The sequence below is a fragment of the Manis pentadactyla genome, chromosome 8 (genome assembly GCF_030020395.1).
Source record: "Manis pentadactyla isolate mManPen7 chromosome 8, mManPen7.hap1, whole genome shotgun sequence".
NCBI lineage: Eukaryota > Metazoa > Chordata > Mammalia > Pholidota > Manidae > Manis > Manis pentadactyla.
In genome coordinates this window covers 94,882,392-94,898,102 of record NC_080026.1, presented here as the reverse complement: position 1 = coordinate 94,898,102, position 15,711 = coordinate 94,882,392, and the positions used below count along the sequence as shown (strand labels likewise).

The 15,711-nt window shown below is 37.7% G+C and overlaps 1 protein-coding gene across 3 annotated transcripts in view; it reads left to right on the top strand.

The window, feature by feature from the left end:
* MICU1 (mitochondrial calcium uptake 1) overlaps window positions 1-15,711 on the top strand; it is a 235,937-nt gene that overhangs the window by 123,430 nt on the left and 96,796 nt on the right. For 2 of the 3 annotated variants that reach the window (XR_008998935.1, XM_036928847.2), the window contains exon 6: window positions 1,794-1,908. The exons of the other annotated variant lie outside the window; for it this stretch is intronic. Coding sequence is in view for 1 of the 2 variants with exons in the window: in XM_036928847.2 (XP_036784742.1) it covers window positions 1,794-1,908 (115 nt within the window). In the remaining variant the exon portion in view is untranslated. The remainder of the gene's footprint in view (window positions 1-1,793; window positions 1,909-15,711) is intronic. 3 annotated transcript variants of the gene reach the window in all.

Here is a 15,711-nt window from a genome sequence, read left to right as displayed (position 1 = left end):
CAGCTTCTATACACATTCTGGCTAATAACAATTCCCTTGGGAGCCAATTTTGCATTTTGTATATTTTTTCTAATTCACATGCTTTACTTTTACAGTATCTTGGATAATGTAAAAAATGTAACCATTTGTTTCTTTTATTCTGAGAAATTAAAATATTAACTTGCCAGTGAAAGGCTTTGCTGCTCTAGTTCTCATTGAGTAGCTTTTTTGTCTGAACTTTGTCTTCAATGTCTTGGTAGATGATCGTGTTATATGTGATCTAACCTTAATTTAAACATTTTGGACTATGTATTCACTTTTGTCATCAACTTAAAGAAGTAATCTCTATGTACTGAAGTAAGACCCTGCTTACTGTCCACCACGAATGAGTCAGAGTAGCCCTTTCCTATGTAGAATCCGCCATCAAAACCTTGTACTACTTTGTTGACTTTCAACTATGGATTTTTACCCATCTGTAGTTACCCTTCCGTATGAACAAGCAAATATCCAGTAGTGGCTATTTTGGACTAGTTTACTAAGAAGATCATGATGATTCATTTGGTGCTTGTGTTTTCAACTGGTTAACCAGTTTTCTTTCCTTTATGGTATATGATGGGATCTCCACTAGACAGAGGTAACCTGTTGGATAATTGTGTACCTGGATGCTGGTGTGATGGTGCTTGTTTGGTTTAGTTTTCATGATACTCCTCCTGAGGTCATGTTTGCATTGTTGCTTCTTATTTTGTTGTTCGCATGACATTATTTGATTGCGCTTTGTTGGTTTGGGTTCTTAAAACCTATTTCTTTTTTGGTACCCAGAATAATTCCTTGAATATCTTTGTTTGGTCCAGAACTTATGGAAATTAGTTCAAAGTCTAACTGTTTGGTGGATCCTTTCCAGTTTTTGAAAATATCTTCAGTGTCACCAGTAGGTTTGTGGTTTAGCTAGGAATTGAGGAAACAGGGTAGGTTTATTTCAAGACCCAGGAAGAGACCACTTGCCAGACAGGCCATCACTGAAGCTGAGAATTAACTCTCTCTATTAGCTTTATAGATTAAAGAAAAAATGAATATATACTTAGAAGGAAGTCAAAGTTTTAGGAGAGTTTTATCAAATAGCTGAAATTTAGGAGCCTCCACCAAAGTAACAGTAAATATAATTAAGTCATGCCTCAAGACTGGTGTGCATGTCTGATTTTCCATCATATTTCAGAGATGCTGTTTACTCTGCAAACTGTTCTCCATTCCAAAAGTAAAACTCTTGGGGGTCATGAGGTAAGAATTTGAATTAGTATTTTAGAAATTAGTTTTCTGACATTAGTGTGAGCCTTGGAAATAGTTGCTTATCTCTTCATTTCTAATCACTAGTAGTGTAGTGTTTCCTGAGCAATTAGCTGATTTCATTTGATCAGATTAAACTGATTTCATTTTATTTTTTCATTTGTTTGTTGTAGATATTTTCCTACTTTATATATCTCTATAGAAAAAGATGAATTGTTTTTAAAACTAAGAAACAAAGCCAACCCTGAAGTGGGCTTATATATGTTAAGTAGCAGAAGTTCATAAAATTGAAATTATTTTCCATTGTTCATATTAAGCCAGTGTTGAAACAAATAAGTAAAATCCTCTTCTGTCTTTGCAATTTTAATATCTTGAAAACTGTAAAGGATCCATTAATTTGGAATGGCCATCAGGGAAATGCTTATGATAAACAGCATAAAACTGTCAGATAAGTGGTGATTCATATAACTATTTCTGTTCTCATTCTGTTATATCTTCTTTTTATCTTTTGGTGGGACCCATACATTTAATAGAAAATTGCCCAGGAACGAGAAAAATTTGCTGATGAAGGTAGTATATTTTATACCCTTGGAGAATGTGGACTCATATCCTTTTCAGACTACATTTTCCTTACAACTGTTCTCTCTAGTAAGTATAAACTTCTTTTTATTCATTTATAGGGAGTATATAGAACTGTAAAGAGTTAAGTTGATTGGAGGGAGAAACAAGACATGTTTGTAGAGTTAATGAATTATAAGTTACATAAAATTTCATTTTTTGGGGGTTCTTTATAACTTGTATGTACAACTATGTGAGAAAAAGGAAGAAAAAGTTTCAAGGTGAGTTCAAAGAAAAAAAGCAACTGTGAACTTACACTTACCTTTAAATATTTATATTTGAAGCACTGTATTCTGTCAAGATAAATTATGTATTGTCTGCTCCTATAGCCTTCACTAATATGTCTGCTTCCCTAGTAAAACACATACTGATCTGTCATTTCCCCACTAAAGAAGAAAATGTGCTTGGTTGTTCTAATTTTGTTGAGTGTTCACTTTTGAATCTGGGAGGATTCCTTCCGAAGACACACAATCCAAATCTGACTCATTTACAGCACTGATGAATCTGATATTTTTAAGCTAAACAATTCGGTCAGTTAGTATGTTACTCCATTTCTTAATATTATTTCCCTTTCGTGTGACTTTTTTAACCTCTTGGAAAAGCAAAACAAATGTATGTTTCTAGCTGTCTGTATATACTCTAGTAAAACCTACCTAAATTCAACCAAGGAGATCTGATTTGTATGTTTGAAAGAGGTGATTCTCAATTTTTGTCCATCTGGGACACACCAAACCAAAAGAAGTCTCTTCCTTCCTTTCTCTAGGCTAGTCATCTGTAAGAATAAAACTATAGGGCAGTTTTTAATAAATGACGCATACAGTTCCTGCCATGGGTGTGAGCATTTTCACACTTAACTCTCCGTTGATAGGAAAATGAAGAAATACAGACTGATGTACCTTACCCTTGCCTGTCTTTGGGATACCAGTGTCTCAATAAATTCATGTGGTGTATGAGTACTCTAGCAATGTAAATCTACATTGATTGACTTGTTATAAAGATCCAAAATAGTAAACTAAATAAAAGCATATTTGTGATCTTAAATCGTGTATTAAAGTTTTCGACAGGATGTACATTTTCAAAATAGGCATCAGTTCAAATCCTGGCCCCACCACTTCTTAGCTTTGTGATTAGGGGCATGTCAGTGGGTTTGTTCATCTGTTTTGTCTGTAAAGTGAAGGCGGAAATAATACCAAACCCAAATGATTTATATGAGGATTATGAGATCATGAATATAAAGTACCTAGTTCAGTGTCTAGTATTTAATAGGTATACAATCTGTCTGGGCTTTTATTCTTGATATCCTGAAACAACACGTTATTTCCTATCCATAAATCTGGTCATTTAAAAAGAAAAGAACAAAACTGGTGCGGATATTTAAAACTTTTTTGTGACTTTGAATAGAATTCACATTAAATGGGTAGGATGTGTCCAGAAGAGTACTGCATTAAATGAAGGGACACCGACTTGGGGAGCTGCATTGATGTATAATGTATACTGTGGAAGTAGTCCCAAGTGAATGTTTGTTGAGCTGTTGAGCTGAAATGGGATTTTAACTTGTATCTACCACTTAGTCCTATTACTTCATGCCTTTCTAACTGTCAGAAGGACCACAAGGCAGAACTTTCAGAATACCTGGCACATTGTGTTGCTCCTGTAATTCAGCCATTTAAAAGAAGGTATAAAAAAAAATCACATTGATCCATGAATTCTGGGAACCTCTCCAAGTAGTTCTTCTGGTCGAGGCACCTTTACTTCTTGGTGCTCAGCTCATAGCTTAAACATGGTGAGTGACTTACAAAAAGTGCTTAGCATTTCAATATCATATACTTTCTATATTTGTCAGGAATGAGAAAATATAGGAAGGATATGATTTTAAGATATTCTTTTTATCACTGGGTTCATGCATTTTGATTGTTACATGCCTTTAGTGTTTCTCAGTCATAACACTATTGAGCTTTGGGGCAGGAAAACCATTGTGTGAGAGCTTTCCTGTGAATTGTAATTTGGCACCATTCCTTGGCCTCTACTCACTAAATGCCAGTAGCGCACCCTCTCCCCTCCCAGTTGTGATAATCACAGATGTCTTAGGAACTACCGTATGTCCTCTGGGGATGAGAATGGGAAGGAATCAGCTCTGGTTGAGAGACATTGATAGAGTTTCTGGCAGGTTTTTTATTACTATTGTGTGTCTTGATGTAGTGTTATTTTTCTTGTCTTAGGATTCTTTGAGCTTTTGGGGTTTGTTGATTTACAATTTTCATCCAATTTGGAAAAAATTCAGCCATTATTTCTTCAAATCCTTTTTCTGTTTCTCTTTCCACTCCTTTGGGGACTCTCCAATTACAAATCTATTTTCCTCACAGTAACCCTAATATATTTGTACTATTATAACCTTCATTTTACAGATGAGAAAATTGAGACATACAGGGGGTTACATACAGAAAGCTGGCCCCAAGTCCCACAGTAAGTAGGTAATTCAGGGTTGAACCAGGCTGACTTCAGCATTTAGACTCCTGTTTCTTGGCTTTAACTGCTGCGGTGACATTTTCAGCAGTGACAAGCCATAACTAGCTATAGTGCCTCTTCTTTCTCAATGGCTGGGCTGTGGAAAGGCTGGTCATAAACTGTCCTGTAGAAAATGGGCAGTTCAAGCATCCCTGCAATCTAGACGTTGCACACTGCATTATCCACTTTAACTAACAAGCCACAGGAGGAAATGTGCCACAGAAATTTTACAGAATCAGGTGTTTCCTGTGTCCAAATTGCTTACTGCTAGGACAATAGGAAATGAGGCACTCAGTGAATCAACTTCCTTGTTGGTAAAAAGGGATCATTACTATCTAGATACCCTAAATGATTCCCAAGTCATCCTGCAAGAGAGAAGACAATTCTTTAAATACCAAGTTTTGCTGAGGAGTGGTTTGAACCTAGGGGAAGTTCATTAGCATATTCATCAATCTATTACTCTCGTGGACAATAGGGGTCATCCATGAGATTCCAGCTGAAAACCAGCCAAAACAATGCAAACAGCATAACTCAGATAATGCAGGACTGTCATATTTCTAAATAGCTGGGTTTTTTCTGCAAATTAATGGACTCAACAGTGTTCTCAAATTGCTCTCATTTTGAAGAACGTGAACACACTGCCCAAATGGACTGACATTCAGAATCTCAGAGTACTTTAGGAACTCTACTGTGTTGTCTAAAATAAAATTTGACTGCTGTATGTAAATAATGTTTCCTTTCTCAATTTATAATTACCTCTCCTAAAAATAAAATAAAACTACTTTTCTAAAAAAGCATGTTATGCAACATAATTTCCCCCATTTCATTTTTAAACTTTTTATTAGTTTAATTTTTAGCTAAACAAGAATTTCTTTTACACACTCAAAGTAACAACCAATTTGGCAGCAGTAATAATCAATGGCATGGATTTCTCACACTTCTCTATATGTCCTTTGGATAATGGGATCTCCTTTGGCCAACCTAAAATTTTAAACACTGTCTCTCATTCACTCACACACATATACACCTCCTAAACCCCTTTCATGCTTTATTTTTTCTTCTTGGCACTCATCAGTATTTAACGTTCTGTATAACCGACTTGTCTATTTTATTATTTAGAATGTAAACTGAATGACACTAATCACAGGTTTGTAATGATATTCACTACAAATTTGTAATGATGTCCACTGAAACATACCTACTGTATATAAAGCACTGTGGCTAGGTAACAAAGCAGGAATAAAAATTTTTTCCCAATTTTCTCCTAAAGGAAGTTTAGCAAACTTAACTTGACTCTGCTGTTTATATCCTAACTTGAGGACAGTCCTTGTAGACATTGGTAACTTTTTTTTTTTTTTTGTAGATAATTATTTTTTATTGGAGGGTAGTTGACACACAGTATTACATTACATTAGTTTCAGGTGTACAACACAGTGATTCAACATTTATATACATGATAATTCTAGGTACCAGCTATCACCATACCAAGTTGTTACAATATTTTGACTATATTCCTTATGCTACATATTACATCCCCGTTACTTATTTATTTTACAATTGGAAGTGTGTACTTTTTTTGTTGTTGTTGTTGTTGTGAGGGCATCTCTCATATTTATTGGTCAAATGGTTGTTAACAACAATAAAATTCTGTATAGGGGAGTCAATGCTCAATGCACAATCATTAATCCACCCCAAGCCTAATTTTCGTCAGTCTCCAATCTTCTGAGGCATAACGAACAAGTTCTTACATGGAGAACAAATTCTTACATAGTGAATAAGTTACATGGTGAACAGTACAAGGGCAGCCATCACAGAAACTTTTGGTTTTGCTCATGAATTATGAACTATAAACAGTCAGTTCAAATATGAATACTCATTTGATTTTTATACTTGATTTATATGTGGATACCACATTTCTCTCTTTATTATTATTATTTTTAATAAAATGCTGAAGTGGTAGGTAGATACAAGATAAAGGTAGAAAACATAGTTTAGTGTTGTAAGAGAGCAAATGTAGATGATCAGGTGTGTGCCTGTAGACTATGTGTTAATCCAAGCTAGACAAGGGCAATAAAACATCCACGTATGCAGAAGATTTCTCTCAGAACAGGGGGGGGTGAGGTTCTAAGCCTCACCTCTGTTGATCCCCAATTTCTCACCTGATGGCCCCCCTGCGACTGTGCCTGTCTTAGGTTGTTCCTCCCTTGAGGAATATTACCCGTCTCTGGCTAACCAGTCATCTTCCGGGGCCATACAGGGAATTGTAAAGTTGGTAAGTGAGAGAGAAGCCTTATTGTTTGAAAAGGTTAGCTTTTTACTTCTTTGCATATTTATGCCCTGTGGCTTCTATGCCCAGCATTTGTCTTGAGGTATCTTTACCACTTGGAAGAATTATGATACTCGGTAAATTTGATATGAGGCACGAATTCTATTTAAGGGTTGTAATTAGGAAGGAAGAAGAAAAGCTATAGAAGTAGCAGGCGGAAGAAAACATGGGAAGATTGATTATTTCTTTGACATATCTTCTTGTAGAGTAACTTCACCACGTATAGGTTTTAAACTACTAATTAAACTGTGCACACACATTAACATAATAGGAGTATAGTTACATAACCAAAGCATACCTGTAATTACCAGCCATCTCCAGTGAAACCAAGAAAACCAGTTAGGCACCTTAGGCATTTGTGAAAACTTATCTATGTTATGGTGGATATTGTCCAACTGAACTTGAACAGTCTGAGAGAAATCAGACAAATTAAAACAACCCATTCCTGGGGACTGTTCACATCCCATATGTTCTTTTAACAGTAAATAGTCTGTAGTTGTAAGATTTCGGAGCGCTACAATTTGCACTTCTCCTAATTCTTGGTTGAATTCCAACAGTATAGAACCAGTCAAATTTGTTGTTTTACTGTATGCACAGGCCAGCTTAGATATCTCCTTCCTCATTCCCATGGCAAGTCCAGGAAATGGTGGGATGAGTGCATCTACAGCTGTAGCAGTGCGTGGATCTTTCTTGGGGTTTTTTGCTGATCATCTTCTGTCATGAGTCTTCCAGAGAGTGCTGACGTTGGAAGTTCTTTTTCATATCGTATCTTAGTTCATTTTCGGGGTAGCCCAATTAGGCTTTGATCCTCTGTATAAACACAAACAGACCCTTTGCCTACACTTTTATATGCCCTTTACACCGTTGTGTAGAACTCACTGGAGGTCACCACACAGGAACTGCCTTTTTTTTTTTTTATTGGTATCATTAATCTACACTTACATGATGAATATTATGTTTACTAGGCTCTCCCCTATACCAGGTCCCCCCTATAAACCCCTTTACAGTCACTGTCCATCAGCATAGCAAAATGTTGTAGAATCACTACTTGTCTTCTCTGTGTTGTACAGCCCTCCCCTTTCTCCTACCCCCCCATGCATGCTAATCTTAATACCCCCCTACTTCTCCCCCCTCCTTATCCCTCCCTACCCACCCATCCTCCCCAGTCCCTTTCCCTTTGGTACCTGTTAGTCCATTCGTGAGTTCTGTGATTCTGCTGCTTTTTGTTCCTTCAGTTTTTCCTTTGTTCTTGTATTCCACAGATGAGTGAAATCATTTGGTATTTCTCTTTCTCTGCTTGGCTTGTTTCACTGAGCATAATACCCTCCAGCTCCATCCATGTTACTGCAAATGGTAGGATTTGCCCTTTTCTTATGGCTGAGTAGTATTCCATTGTGCATATGTACCACATCTTCTTTATCCATTCATCTATCGATGGACATTTAGGTTGCTTCCAATTCTTGGCTATTGTAAATTGTGCTGCGATAAACATAGGGGTGCATTGGTCTTTCTCATACTTGATTGCTGCATTCTTAGGGTAAATTCCTAGGAGTGGAATTCCTGGGTCAAATGGTAAGTCTGTTTTGAGCATTTTGATGTACCTCCATACTGCTTTCCACAATGTTTGAACTAATTTACATTCCCACCAGCAGTGTAGGAGGGTTCCCCTTTCTCTACAGCCTCGCCAACATTTGTTGTTGTTTGTCTTTTGGATGGCAGCCATCCTTACTGGTGTGAGGTGATACCTCATTGTAGTTTTAATTTGCATTTCTCTGATAATTAGCGATGTGGAGCATCTTTTCATGTGTCTGTTGGCCATCTGTATTTCTCTTTTGGAGAACTGTCTGTTCAGTTCCTCTGCCCATTTTTTAATTGCGTTATTTGTTTTTTGTTTGTTGAGGCGTGTGAGCTCTTTATATATACTGGACGTCATGCCTTTATTTGATGTGTCATTTTCAAATATATTCTCCCATACTGTAGGGTTCCTTTTTGTTCTATTGATGGTGTCTTTTGCTGTACAGAAGCTTTTCAGCTTAAATAGTCCCACTTGTTCATTTTTGCTGTTGTTTTCCTTGCCTGGGGAGATATGTTCAAGGAGAGGTCACTCATGTTTATGTCTAAGAGGTTTTTGCCTATGTTTTCTACCAAGAGTTTAACGGTTTCATGATTTACATTCAGGTCTTTGATCCATTTTGAGTTTACTTTTGTATATGGGGTTAGACAATGGTCCAGTTTCATACTCCTACATGTAGCTGTCCAGTTTTGCCAGCACCATCTGTTGAAGAGACTGTCATTTTGCCATTGTATGTCCATGGCTCCTTTATCAAATATTAATTGACCATATATGTCTGGGTTAATGTCTGGATTCTCTAATCTGTTCCATTGGTCTGTGGCTCTGTTCTTGTGCCAGTACCAAATTGTCTTGATTACTATGGCTCTATAGTAGGGCTTGAAGTTGGGGAGTGAGATCCCCCCTACTTTATTCTTCTTTCTCAGGATTGCTTTGGCTATTCGGGGTCTTTGGTGCTTCCATATGAATTTTTGAATTATTTGTTCCAGTTCATTGAAGAATGTTGCTGGTAGTTTCATAGGGATTGCATCAAATCTGTATATTGCTTTGGGCAGGATGGCCATTTTGACGATATTAATTCTTCCTAGCCACGAGCATGGGATGAGTTTCCATCTGTTAGTGTCCCCTTTAATTTCTCTTAAGTGACTTGTAGTTTTCAGAGTATAAGTCTTTCACTTCTTTGGTTAGGTTTATTCCTAGGTATTTTATTTTTTTTGATGCAATTGTAAATGGAGTTGTTTTCCTGATTTCTCTTTCTGTTGGTTCATTATTAGTGTATAGGAAAGCCACAGATTTCTGTGTGTTGATTTTGTATCCTGCAACTTTGCTGTATTCCGATATCAGTTCTAGTAGTTTTGGGGTGGAGTCTTTAGGGTTTTTTATGTACAGTATCATGTCATCTGCAAATAGTGACAGTTTAACTTCTTCTTTACCAATCTGGATTCCTTGTATTTCTTTGTTTTGTCTGATTGCCGTGGCTAGGACCTCCAGTACTATGTTAAATAACAGTGGAGAGAGTGGGCATCCCTGTCTAGTTCCCGATCTCAGAGGAAATGCTTTCAGCTTCTCGCTGTTCAATATAATGTTGGCTGTGGGTTTATCATAGATGGCCTTGATTATGTTGAGGTACTTGCCCTCTATTCCCATTTTGCTGAGAGTTTTTATCATGAATGGATGTTGAACTTTGTCAAATGCTTTTTCAGCGTCTATGGAGATGATCATGTGGTTTTTGTCTTTCTCTTTGTTGATGTGGTGGATGATGTTGATGCACTTTCGAATGTTGTACCATCCTTGCATCCCTGGGATGAATCCCACTTGGTCATGGTGCATGATCCTTTTGATGTATTTTTAAATTCGTTTTGCTAATATTTTGTTGAGTATTTTTGCATCTACATTCATCAGGGATATTGTTCTATAGTTTTCTTTTTTGGTGGCGTCTTTTCCTGGTTTTGGTATTAGGGTGATGTTATCTTCATAGAATGAGTTTGGGAGCCTTCCCTCCTCCTCTATTTTTTGGAAAACTTTAAGGAGAATGGGTATTATGTCTTCCCTGTATGTCTGATAAAATTCCAAGGTAAATCCATCTGTCCCGGGGGTTTTGTTCTTTGGTAGTTTTTTTATTACCGCTTCATTTTCGTTGCTGGTAATTGGTCTGTTTAGGTTTTCTGTTTCTTTCTGGGTCAGTCTTGGAAGGTTGTATTTTTCTAGGAAGTTGTCCATTTCTCCTAGGTTTCCCAGCTTGTTAGCATATAGGTTTTCATAGTATTCTCTAATAATTCTTTGTATTTCTGTGGGGTCCGTCATGATTTTTCCTTTCTCGTTTCTGATACTGTTGATTTGTGTTGACTCTCTTTTCTACTTAATAAGTCTGGCTAGAGGCTTATCTATTTTGTTTATTTTCCTGAAGAACCAGCTCTTGGTTTCATTGATTTTTGCTATTGTTTTATTTTTCTCAATTTTATTGATTTCTTCTCTGATCTTTATTATGTCCCTCCTTCTGCTGACCTTAGGCCTCATCTGTTCTTCTTTTTCCAATTTCGATAATTGTGACATTAGACCATTCATTTGGGATTGCTCTTCCTTTTTTAAATATGCTTGGATTGCTATATACTTTCCTCTTAAGACTGCTTTTGCTGTGTCCCATAGAAGTTGGGACTTAGTGTTGTTGTTGTCATTTGTTTCCATATATTGCTGGATCTCCATTTTGATTTGGTCATTGATCCATTGATTATTTAGGAGCGTGTTGTTAAGCCTCCATGTGTTTGTGAGCCTCTTTGCTTTCTTTGTACAGTTTATTTCTAGTTTTATGCCTTTGTGGTCTGAAAAGTTGGTTGGTAGGATTTCAATCTTTTGTAATTTACTGAGGCTCTTTTTGTGGCCTAGTATGTGGTCTATTCTGGAGAATGTTCCATGTGCACTTGAGAAGAATGTGTATCCTGTTGCTTTTGGATGTAGAGTTCTATAGATGTCTATTAGGTCCATCTGCTCTACTGTGTTGTTCATTGCTTCCGTGTCCTTACTTATTTTCTGCCCAGTGGATCTATCCTTTGGGGTGAGTGGTGTGTTGAAGTCTCCTAGAATGAATGCATTGCAGTCTATTTCTCCCTTTAGTTCTGTTAGTATTTGTTTCACATATGCTGGTGCTCCTGTGTTGGGTGCATATATATTTAGAATGGTTATATCCTCTTGTTGGACTGAGCCCTTTATCATTATGTAGTGTCCTTCTTTATCTCTTGTTACTTTCTTTGTTTTAATGTCTATTTTGTCTGATATTAGTACTGCAACCCCTGCTTTCTTCTCACTGTTGTTAGCTTGAAATATGTTTTTCCATCCCTTGACTTTTAGTCTGTACATGTCTTTGGGTTTGAGGTGAGTTTCTTGTAAGCAGCATATAGATAGGTCTTGCTTTTTTATCCATTCTATTACTCTATGTCTTTTGATTGGTGCATTCAGCCCATTAACATTTAGGGTGACTATTGAAAGATATGTACTTATTGCCATTGCAGGCTTTAAATTTGTGGTTCCCAAAGGTTCAAGGTTAGCCTCTTTAGTATCTTACTGCCTAACTTAGCTCACTTATTGAGCTGTTATATACACTGTCTGGAGATTCTTTTCTTCTCTCCCTTCTTATTCCTCCTCCTCGATTCTTCATATGTTGGGTGTTTTGTTCTGTGCTCTTTCTAGGAGTACTCCCATCTAGAGCAGTCCCTGTAAGATGTCCTGTAGAGGTGATTTGTGGGAAGCAAATTTCCTCAGCTTTTGTTTGTCTGGGAATTGTTTAATCCCACCATCATATTTGAATGATAGTCGTGCTGGATTCAGTATCCTTGGTTCAAGGCCCTTCTGTTTCATTGTATTAAATATATCATGCCATTCTCTTCTGGCCTGTAGTGTTTCTTTTGAGAAGTCTGATGTTAGCCTGATGGGTTTTCCTTTATAGGTGACCTTTTTCTCTCTAGCTGCCTTTATAACTCTTTCCTTGTCCTTGATCTTTGCCATTTTAATTATTATGTGTCTTGGTGTTGTCCTCCTTGGATCCTTTCTGTTGGGGGTTCTGTGTGTTGCCGTGGTCTGTTCGATTATTTCCTCCCCCAGTTTGAGGAAGTTTTCAGCAATTATTTCTTCCAAGATACTTTCCATCCCTTTTCCTCTCTCTTCGTCTTCTGGTACCGCTATAATACGAATATTGTTCCTTTTGGATTGGTCACACAGTTCTCTTAACATTGTTTCATTCCTGGAGACCCTTTTATCTCTCTCTATGTCCGCTTCTATGCATTCCTGTTCTCTGGTTTCAATTCCATCAATGGCCTCTTGCATCCTATTCATTCTGCTTATAAACCCTTCCAGAGTTTGTTTCATTTCTGTAATCTCCTTTCTGGCATCTGTGATCTCCCTCCGCACTTCATCCCATATCTCTTGCGTATTTCTCTGCATCTCTGTCAGCATGTTTATGATTCTTATTTTGAATTCTTTGTCAGGAAGACTGGTTAGGTCTGTCTCCTTCTCTGGTGTTGTCTCTGTGATCTTTGTCTGCCTGTAGTTTTGCCTTTTCATGGTGATAGGAATAGTTTGCAGAGCTGTGACGAGTGATGGCTGGAAGAACTTCCCTTTTTGTTGGTTTGTGGCCCTCCTCTCCTGGGAGAACAGCGACCTCTAGTGGCTTGTGCTGGGCAGCTGCGCACAGACAGGGCTTCTGCTTCCTACCAGGCTGCTATGGAGTTTATCTCTGCTGTTGCTGTGGGCGTGGCCTGGCTCGGGCCGTTGCTCCAAAGTGGTGGAGTCACGTTGTAGGGGGAGCAGCTGGGAGACTATTTATCTCCATAAGGGGCCTCTGTGCCTCCTGCAGCCCAGGGTTTAGGGTGCCCAGAGATCCCGGGATTCCCTACCTCTGGATTAAGTGTCCCGCCCTGCCCCTTTAAGACTTTCAAAAAGCACCCGCCAAAACAAAACAACGACCACAGGAAAAAAAAAAAATGTTTGAATTTAATTAATAGATAAATAATGGCCACTCGTTTTTCTTTATTCTCTGGCGCCAGCCTCGGGCATCTGCTCACCGGTCTTGCTGCCCTGTTTCCCTAGTATTGGGGTCCCTATCCCTTTAAGACTTCCAAAAAGTGTTCGCCAAAACAAAAACAGCAAAAAAAAAAAAAAAAAAAAAATGGCCGCTCGCTTTTCTTATGTCCTCCTGCTCCAGACCTCCGGTACCCGCTCACTGGTCTTGCTGCCCTGTTTCCCTAGTATCCAGGGTCCCACGCACGCACTGTGTCTGCACTCTGGCCCGGATGGCTGGGGCTGGGTGTTCAGCAGTCCTGGGCTCCGTCTCCCTCCCGCTCTGCCTGCTCTTCTCCCGCCGGGAGCTGGGGGGAGGGGCGCTCGGGTCCCACGGGGCCGGGGCTTGTATCTTACCCCCTTTACGAGGCACTGGGTTCTCGCAGGTGTGGATGTGTTCTGGATATTGTCCTGTGTCCTCTGGTCTTTATTCTAGGAAGGGTTGTCTTTGTTATATTTTCATAGATATATGTGGTTTTGGGAGGAGATTTCCGCTGCTCTACTCACGCCGCCATCTCGGCTCCCTCTGTTCAGATGTTGGTATCTTTAATCTGCATCCAGTAACATTGGATTAAGTGAAACATGTTTAAATTAATCTATTTCCAAACAAGGTTAGTCTCTTTTAATTCAGAATTCATATGTATGTATCCCACCCTTATTCCTTATTTGTACATTCTATTGCTTTCTACCCCACCCCATCTCTCTGATCAGCTTTGATGGATTAACTTGAAGAATTCTCAACATGAGAATGCACTAAGTAGAATATTAAATATTTACTAAATAACCACTCATTAATAAATTCAGATTCATTCTAGGCAAGATGAAGAGGCTGTTAATAATTACTATTATTAAATAATTTCCAAAGAGCTTCTATTCCTTAAAGTAGGTTAATAGGAATTGAATGAGACTACAGAAATCTGATAATTAATGGCTTAATTCTGTCCACTAACCAACAGCAACATCAGCTGATGGTCTTAAATCTTGTAATAGAAGTCAGAGATTTTTCTCCATGACTAGGTACAGAGAAGGGTTGTCAAGATTTATCTAGAATGCTACATATTATTTATTGATTTGTATCATTCTTGGTAATGCTAAGATTCACTACATATGATAATATAACTTAGAACCTGGATCTTGGCATAATTTTTGAATTATGAAATATTTATTTTGTGCCTTGTCTTCCTATGTGTTCTAAGTAAAATGACTAGCCCTGTGAGCTAATAACATGAAAACAGCTCTGGATAGCTTACAGAGGCAATAATAAAACAATTACAAAAGTTGATTATCAAGCATCTTATTATTATTTACTATTAATCTTTGAAAAGCCACCAGAAAAATCTAAGGAAAACATGCCACGGCATATTCAGTACAGACCTAATGAAACCAAGCATAATTCAGTGTATTCTGATTTTGATTCCCTCTTTTAGTTTTGAGTAATCAGTGGAAATTGAATTAAGTGGGTTTTCACTGTAGCAGGATTTGATTTACGGACAAGTAAACCACATGCCCATTGTGATGCATCTTTCTCACAAAACTTTTGAGAAATTACATCATTCAAGTGAAAGTTTATATTTTATTTATCTTGTCATACTGAAGCCAAGAGCAGATCACAAAGTGTATATGACTTGGAGATAGTGGTGCTGATAAGTGCCATTCCATCTAAGGATAATGCTACAGAAATTATAGGTGAAAATAAGTTTTTTGGATTGATCTGTTGAAAAATATGGGCAAGGTAACATACTGAGATCTATCAGTAAGGCAGTTACAAATCTTTTTTATTGTGACATCAGAGTTGGGGAAGTTATAGAGAAAATTTGGTTTAGCTATTTGTGTTACTTTTTATGTCAAGTCATGAAAGGCTGATCTTACTCAATGTTATTTTAGTCTGTAAGAGGTGCTTAGAATTTCAGAAATATTGATTTGCATCCTGAAGGGCCAAAAGTATCTCATTGTGTTGTATCTTCTTTCTCTAGGATAACCCGTTCTTATGGTTAATTCATTGATTTTATAATAATGCAGCTTCTGTCAAAACAATAAAATAATACTTTCAAATGTAGCAAATATTTATTATGTTAAATTCATTTTTAGCCAGATGTATTTGGGAACACTATGCCACTTCAGTAGCCCCCACTGTTACAGAAAGTTGAAGCATTTACATCTTTGTATCAACAACCACATCAGAATTTTAGTTCAGCTGAGCAAGAACTAAGTGGTGTTTGTATTTAAGTCTCTCAAATCTGCTGGTGGCTGTACTAGAAGATTAAGGTATTTTCTTTATCTGCAAAAGGAAGTTTATCCTTTGGGAACAATTGCTTGAGATTTGTTCTGAGGGTTGTCAAGGGCAGAACAGGGACTAAAGAAGCACACTGTGGCTTTTAACAAA